Genomic DNA, 7679 nt, shown 5'->3' on the forward strand with positions numbered 1-7679 from the left:
CGCTAATTTTTTTTATCAAAATTTCAAGGGGATTTGCCCCGTTGGGCACGGCCTGCATCCGATCGTGTATCTAAAAATAAATAAATTAATCATAATATATTATGTTGCGGGTATAATTTAATTTTTATTTTATTCATTTGCATTTAATTTTATTATTTTATATTTTAATTTTATTAACTTATAATAATTTTTATTTATACCATCACCTGATAATTTAGATTTTAATGTGATGAGAAGACAATAGGCTTTTTTTTCCCAAAATTTTATGGTTAAAGTCAAATTTTATTATTCTTTTTTCCAATGGACGATGCGCGTGCGTCAGGACTCAGAAGTTAATGTTGTAGCCGTATAAAACACGTATAAAACACGAGTCAATGATCACAGTCAAACATCAACCTAGCAGGCATTTTCCAACGAAAACGACGTCGTTTGCGTCCATTCACGCCACACAAAACAATAAAGATAAACATCCCGTAAAAAGCGGACGATTTCCTGGTAATAGGTTATGCTGTCATGCAACACACGTGAAGATGACTACGTGTCCTCAATCTCCGCCGCTGGATATTCTTCCACCGCTACACCCCAAAACTCTCAGTCAACTTTATTACACCAGCGCACACGTTGCACAGTTGGATTGTCAGGTTTGATGATCCAACGGCCCAAAAATTTTCAAGCCCGGTGGTCAGTTCAGGCCCCCTGTGTGTATAACACACATACCGTAGTTTCGGTACGCGGGAGAGATTTCCTCGTTGTTTGCAAAGACGTTTTCAGATTGAAGCGAAATGTTTTTATAAAAACAAGGTGCATTGCACTTTAGTAATTGCGACAGCATCATCGTACACGTATTAATCAGGATAGCTCAACATCTGGGTGAGATCAACGGCATCGGATGCGTGAAGCATCGTTTTCATGTGCTCCATGATACAGAGAAAGAAAGAAAGGTGGTGGAACAGAGGGAATGCAGAAGAAACGTTCATGGCGTTTGGAGAGAGAAGGTGGGTAAAAGTAGGGGGAGTCAAATGAGTGAAGGGAATGCGACACTTGTTAAGAGACTACTACTATCTCCCACTAGACTCTAGCGGGACACTTTGACAAAAACCCTATTTTTGGCGGAAAACCCTAATTTTGTTTGCTTGAAAATTTTTTCAATGGCGAAGAGATCGTTAGAGATAAAAAGGGAATACGAAAGACAAGAAGAGTATGAAACGGAGGATGAAGTGGGAGAATCTGAAAATGATGATGAAACTGTTGATTATGGTGGTGGTGGTGATGGAGTAGAGGAGGAAGAGGAGCAGGAGGAGCGGGAGGAGGAAGTGGAGGACAGAAGAAAAAGGGCGTTGATAAGGATAGTTTCGGGGCAGAGAAGGGGAGTTCCGTCGAATACGCTGTGTTGTCAGGCCGATGATTGTGGTGTGGACTTGAGGGCGGCGAAGAGGTACCACAGAAGGCACAAGGTCTGCGAGCGACATGCTAAGGCGGCCTTTGTTTTCCTGGGCGGCATTGAGCAGAGGTTTTGCCAGCAGTGTAGCAGGTATTATTGCCTTAATTTCAGTTTTGGGAGCTTCATTTTTGTGGATTGTTTGATGATTTTGATATGCTTGGAAATGGTTGCTTCTTCTTGATATCCAAGTTTATCTTGAAGCTTCTTTGAGCTTTATCTTTGGGTTTTTTGAGTTGCCTATCTACCTTTTGGATTTGGGGATCATTCATGCTCCAAATGGGTGCTGGAAAATTCCCGAAAATGAAAAGAAACTAATTTTTTATTTTTTATTTTTTATTTTTTCCATTAGTTGGGAGTAACGAAAATCTAATATGGCACAAAAGTTTGGCATAGTTGAAGAGAATTCCAATTCTTTGGTAACTAAAACAGGAGGGATCATAGAAACTTAAAATTTTGGTTTGGATTCTTTTTTCTCGGTAACCAAACGGCAAATTATTGGGGGCCAAAAAAATAAATTACCAGATCTATACTTCAACTAGTAATGAACTAGGTGCTGTAATTGAGATGGAAACCTTGATGAAGTTAATAATGAATGGGTTTGAACATGTGATGTAGATTCCATGAAATTTCTCAGTTTGATGATACCAAAAGAAGCTGTCGAAAGCGGCTGGCTGGACATAACCAGCGCAGAAGAAAGAACCAACCGGACCCTCCTCACACAGAGGATAGACGGAAACCACCGAATTCTAAAATGAATGCTAGCTCACTCAAGGCCACAGAGCATTCGGACTACAATGAACTATCTTTTCGAGGGCAGAGCAATATCAGGCATTTTCGAATTAGGTGACTCTGCATTGCCTTCCAGCGTTTGATCTAACTGGCAAGGTGGTATCTTATGCTTCCCGATGGATTAAGTAACAGCATGTATGATGAACTTATTGTATGATTGGATTATTATCTGCACATCATTTGCTTCTGCAGGATTAACTTTAATCTTGGCATCCCGGAATCTTGTTCAATATTGAGTTATATGTGGGTTGTTGTGTGAGTTAATAGTATGTGAAAGGAGCTCATCATGTGGTGTATTTCCTGCTACCATTTCCCCTCTTTTTTTTTTTGTGTGAGCGCAATGCTGCATCATCAAGATTAGGTGGGGATTGCTGATGCTTGGATTTCTTTCTTAACTTTTTAGATTGCAGAGACAACCAACTGGTTTGAAAACGGTGGAATCGGTTGCGGGTACACCCAATTCCAGCCAGCAGCCAATTATTAATCTACCTTGTTCAACAATGATTTAAAACTAGGTTATCTTTAGGACAGAATAGAAACAAAAATGTAATAACAAAAAGCACCTATAGAATTTGCTAATATTGAGGTACTTATCTTCAAGTTAGCAACCTGTCTCATAAAGCGATTTCAAAGCCGGGCCATGACCTACTAATTTAAAAAATATTAAACTCAGAGAATGGACTTCAGACTTCCTGATAGCCACCATGTAACTTTCACATCACATCATCACTCTTTTTTCTCTGATTGATGCTATTTAATATCACCGATTGTGGTGGGAGGAAAATTTTAAAGTAAACATAAACAAGGAAGACAGTGAGCAGTCAAGAATCCCAAGGCCAAATGGTTGGTTTTATAGTTGAAAAGCAGAGATCAAACGCGTGTCTTGTGAATCAATCTAGGGTTGCTATGACTGCATCAACGATCTCTTGGGTGCTACTGTCTCCCCCAAGGTCTTTTGTCCTGTACTTGCCCTCTGAAATTACACGTTTCACAGCAGTTTCTAATCGATCTGCGAATGATGGAAATTGGAGATGCCTCAGCATCATGGCAGATGATAGTAGAAGGGCCACTGGATTCGCTTTCTTTTGTTCTACTAGTTTCTGATGTCCCACATTCCCTGCTGAAGCACCTTGCTCAAAAACAGCATGATTAGCCCCAACATTGCCTGCAAACACCAGTACCAAGGTTGTTGAAAATGCCAACATGAAATTTGAAAAAAAAAAATTGATTTAATGTATGGAACAAGAAGCTCTGGTTTTAGACCAGCAGCAGGGGAGTCTAATGCAAACATGGGGTAGGGAGATAAACACAGATACACCTGCCCCTCTATTTTATAATACTTTGTTCATGTAAGCCTGAACTGAACAGACACTGAGACACATATACCAAAACAAACTTGAGAGAGGAACAGAGTAAAGATTTATTTATCCTCTGAAAACAAATAAATAAGGTGTGTATTTATTTAACAAAAACAAACTTGTTCAAACATATACAAATAGCATAAAATATTAAAACTAGCAGGTGAACTATTAAGACCTCTTTTCTCTGGACATTGTTTATTAGGTTGACTTTTCACGGAAACCTAATTCTAAAAGACAATTTTTTTTTCCCCCAGGAAATGCATAGACTGGGAATAGCCATTTAAAAGGAGTCCAGAATTATTAGAGTGTACTAGAGGCCCTAGAATCATTCCATTGAAGAAACTGGGGGCTATGGGTTCCTTATCAATCAAACAAAAAAAGAGGTTCTAACATAGCTCTTTGATGCAATCAAAAGGTGCATGGATTTTTTTAAAGTTTTGAATGGGTCCAATGCAATAAACAAAGCATAAACTTAATCAACATAGAGAAACCCCGAGATATATATATATTATTTTGGGGAAGAGAGTCCCTTATCTTCTGATGATGCATGAAGCACACATTTATAATAATCAGCATAGAAGTGAAGGATGTGTGACAAGAGAATTTTCTTTCTTAAGGTTCACAAAGGAGAAAAATGCTAAGGAAAATTATTTTCTCATATTTACCATCCTATGAAAAATACCAAAAAAATAAAATATATATAAAACTAGTTAAATATTTATTCATTTTCAAATTATTTATTTTTTATATCAATGAGTTAAAATAAGTGAAATAAATTTAAAGTAACACATAAAAGTAATTTATTGATTTTAATCCTATTTTTTGTTTTTTGTTTTTTCTTGTCTTTTACTTTTCTTTTCTATTTTCTTTCCCTGGCATTTTCCTTCAAATTTTCTAAGAACAAAACATAGCCTTAAGAAAATAGTGATTTATGAACCTAGGCTTCATCCACAAAATTGCCCCTAAGAAATTTGGTTGAAAATGCAAGAAACCACATTGAAAGAAATGATCACAAACCCAAATTGTTGATTTTTAGTTGCAGCAAAAATTTGGGAGACAGGAACGGGTTCATTGACTTTATGTCCTAAGATGCGTGGATGATATTCTAGAAGAGTTGCCTTGTTTTGGCTTTCTTTGTATACTGTCTGTGTACGTAGGGAGCGCCCCCTGTTTTGGCGTGTTTTAATTTTTTTTCCTCTTTGTCTATCAAAAAATATATATATATTCTAGAAGAGAAGAAAAAATAACGGAGGAAGAAATATAAACTTGAAATTTGTGAGTATACCTCCTGGCATGACTCCTGTGCCACCAGCAATACCAGCTGCTGTATTTGCCACTAAATTGCCATAAAGATTAGGTGTCACCTGCAAAATGTACACCACAAAGCATAAGCTATAGAAGCCCTTTCTTTTATCTCTGGAAAAAAATGGAAGACAACAAATAATGATGCTAGTAGGCATAGGTTTGAAATATCAACATTGCAGGAGCACTGCTTCTGCATTACCACAATTAAAATGGAAGCCAGTTGGCAGAGTTTTAAATGGGCCATCATAAAAATTTAGTTAATGATCTTAGCCTTATTAAAAAGTTAAAAAAATATATGTATGGAAGAGGATTTGTTCTCCATAGCATTAAGTCATTTCTGCATCAGATTAATGTCTGCAACAACCTTACAGATGCTATCAGGAAATCTTAAGAATAATTACAGAACATGACAAACATTGACCAAGCAATTTCCATCTCAATTAAAGTGCTATACAATAGTAAATTCACATACCATGACATCGAACTGCTCAGGCTTTGAAACAAGCTGCATGCAGCAATTGTCCACAATAATTTCACTGTACTTGATTCCAGGATATTTTGTTGCAACCTCTCGACAAGATTCTAAGAACAGACCATCAGCAAGCTTCATAATGTTTGCTTTGTGCACAGCTGTCACTTTCTTTCTGTTGTTTAGGTATGCATACTCAAAAGCATATTTTGCAATGCGCTCCGAACAGAACTTTGTTATTACCTAGCAAATGAGCATCATGAGCCACAAACATACTACAGACTGTGCAATGCCCAAGATGCAAGTTCATGGAAAGCATAGCAAAGAATAGGAAGGTAACCTCATAAGATTTACAAAAAATTTAAATGGTATCTGTTATTTTAAGGTCTGAATTTGTCTGAACTATGACTAGAAATCGATATAAAGGTGTCAAAAAATTTAGATGATTTCAGAATCTGACTTTTTATATTCAAACAAAATATCTGAAAATAAGACAAGCCTTAAAAAATAAACAATACACAAACATATGAAGTCTGAATGCCACATAAGAACAAGACCTTAGATTCTATGTCAATTGATACATACTGGATTTCTTGATCCATACCAAAATAATAATCAAAATTCTACTTAACTATTGCACAAGGTAAATTATCCATCTGTTTAATTGGAATGCTGTTAACACTGCCTATACCAGTATGAAGCAAAATCATGAACCCCTCTACAACTTAAGATTGGGTTTGGGTTTTAAATCCTAATGAGCTGCAGCCACTGTCATTTTCTTTCTACTGTTTTAAAAGCTAGAGCCATGTTACAAGCCAATTCCTTATTCAGACTTGACAGTGGGAAGACAGAACTTCTCTCATTTCAGAACAAAATCATCATTATCTCACTAATTTCAAAAACTTCAAAAAGATGTCCTCATTTTTTGTTCCCAAAGGTCTATCCCAATTTCTAACTTTGTGTTCATTTTCGGGTAGTAGAGTCATGTGAGTCCTTTACATAGAGTTATTTGGAACAAGTTGAGAACTTAGCAGTCTTGTTCATTTTCCCTTTCAATGGAGGAAAAAAAAATCGGAAATTCAGTCATTTATAATCATTCCTGAACTCAAAGCTTTTCATAAATTTAGCAAATGGCTCTTCGGAAATTCAACCAAATGATCCTCTACCTCTAAAATCGAGAAAAGGAAAATTGAACAGCATTGGGAAACGGCCAAAATAACCATCAGACAAGGTAATAACAAATCAAAACCTTAAGGCTTTCCACGACACCGGGAACGACCTCGTGCTCGAGCCCCGAGTACTCGCCTTCCGTATTCTCCCGAATCACGACTATATCCACATTCTGGTGCCGCGTGGGCAATCCAGGAAGATTGAAGCAATTCACAAGCGAAGCATAGAGATCCAGCTCTTTCCTCAGCTGCACATTCAAGGAGCTCACACCACCGCCCATCGGAGTCGCCAAACCGCCCTTCAAACACACCTTGTTCTTCCGAATCGAAACCAGCACTTCCTCTGGCACCTTCTTCATGTCGCCGTGAACTTCGTAGCGCTCAAAGTACACCGGCGCGTGCATCGCGTCCATCACCTGCTCGACGGCGCCGGTCACCAAAGGCCCGATTCCGTCCCCGGGAATTAGGGTTACTGGCCTGGGAGCCCCATCCCCGGGGCGGGGCATGTACGTGACGGATCTCTTCGGGGCAAATCTGGACCCAATGAAGTTAGTGTTATAGGAAGATGATTTCGATAGGAGTTGCTTCAGAATCGGTAGGGTTCTTGGAGCCATTGCGTTGAGGTTTATGATCTTATGAGCTTTGAGGCGGAAGAATGTTCTAGAAGTAGGGATGGGCCGTTTCGCGAGACAAGCGAGGGAGAGAAGCCATGAGAGAACCGTGGAAACAAGGCTGAAGAAGAAAGCGGAAAGAAGAGGGGAGAGGAGAATTTAGAATCCAAAACTTTAAATAAATAAATAAAATTTAAAAAGTCAGTTCTGTGAAGGAATAATAACCATCTGAACATTTGTTGCCTCCTATGATATTGTATAAGCATTTACTTGTTTCATAACCTTACACGAAATTCCAAAGTAATAAAGAAATAAATAAATATTTTCAAAATAAATTTTAAAATTAATTATAATTGAAATTTGTATCATAGCACATGAACTTCTTAAAATAAAATATATAAAAAAAAAAAACCCTTTTGGCAAGATAATTTTGATATAATATGAAACATTTTTATTTGATAATTATCAAACTTTGTTATGAAATTTTATTATGAGTAAATTTATTATAATTTTTTATTATCACATCATTCATGT

The 7679-nt window shown here is 37.4% G+C and overlaps 2 protein-coding genes across 2 annotated transcripts; one reads left to right on the plus strand and one right to left on the minus strand.

The window, feature by feature from the left end:
- The first annotated feature begins 842 nt into the window (after positions 1–842).
- LOC117912971 (squamosa promoter-binding-like protein 3) lies at positions 843–2526 on the plus strand. The gene is made up of 2 exons (XM_034827797.1): positions 843–1531; positions 2057–2526. Exons 1-2 carry the CDS (start codon positions 1149–1151, stop codon positions 2286–2288), a joined length of 615 nt encoding a protein of 204 aa, XP_034683688.1. The 5' UTR covers positions 843–1148; the 3' UTR covers positions 2289–2526.
- Positions 2527–2853: 327 nt separating this feature from the next.
- On the minus strand, positions 2854–7310 carry LOC117912970 (isocitrate dehydrogenase [NAD] regulatory subunit 1, mitochondrial-like). The gene is made up of 4 exons (XM_034827796.1): positions 6615–7310; positions 5369–5608; positions 4877–4955; positions 2854–3395 (listed from the first exon to the last, which is right to left on the minus strand). Exons 1-4 carry the CDS (start codon positions 7146–7148, stop codon positions 3121–3123), a joined length of 1128 nt encoding a protein of 375 aa, XP_034683687.1. The 5' UTR covers positions 7149–7310; the 3' UTR covers positions 2854–3120.
- Positions 7311–7679: the final 369 nt, after the last annotated feature.

Source organism: Vitis riparia, chromosome 4, assembly GCF_004353265.1.
Source record: "Vitis riparia cultivar Riparia Gloire de Montpellier isolate 1030 chromosome 4, EGFV_Vit.rip_1.0, whole genome shotgun sequence".
NCBI lineage: Eukaryota > Viridiplantae > Streptophyta > Magnoliopsida > Vitales > Vitaceae > Vitis > Vitis riparia.

Excerpts from the sequence above, each read along its gene's own strand:
- LOC117912971 (XM_034827797.1), top strand. The coding sequence starts at position 1,149 with ATGGCGAAGAGATCGTTAGAGATAAAAAGGGAATACGAAAGACAAGAA. Across the intron at positions 1,532-2,056 it reads TTTTGCCAGCAGTGTAGCAG|ATTCCATGAAATTTCTCAGT; the intron begins GTATTATTGCCT and ends CATGTGATGTAG.
- LOC117912970 (XM_034827796.1), bottom strand. The coding sequence starts at position 7,148 with ATGGCTCCAAGAACCCTACCGATTCTGAAGCAACTCCTATCGAAATCA. Across the intron at positions 5,609-6,614 it reads GTGTCGTGGAAAGCCTTAAG|GTAATAACAAAGTTCTGTTC; the intron begins GTTTTGATTTGT and ends CTCATTTGCTAG. Across the intron at positions 4,956-5,368 it reads CTGAGCAGTTCGATGTCATG|GTGACACCTAATCTTTATGG; the intron begins GTATGTGAATTT and ends TACATTTTGCAG.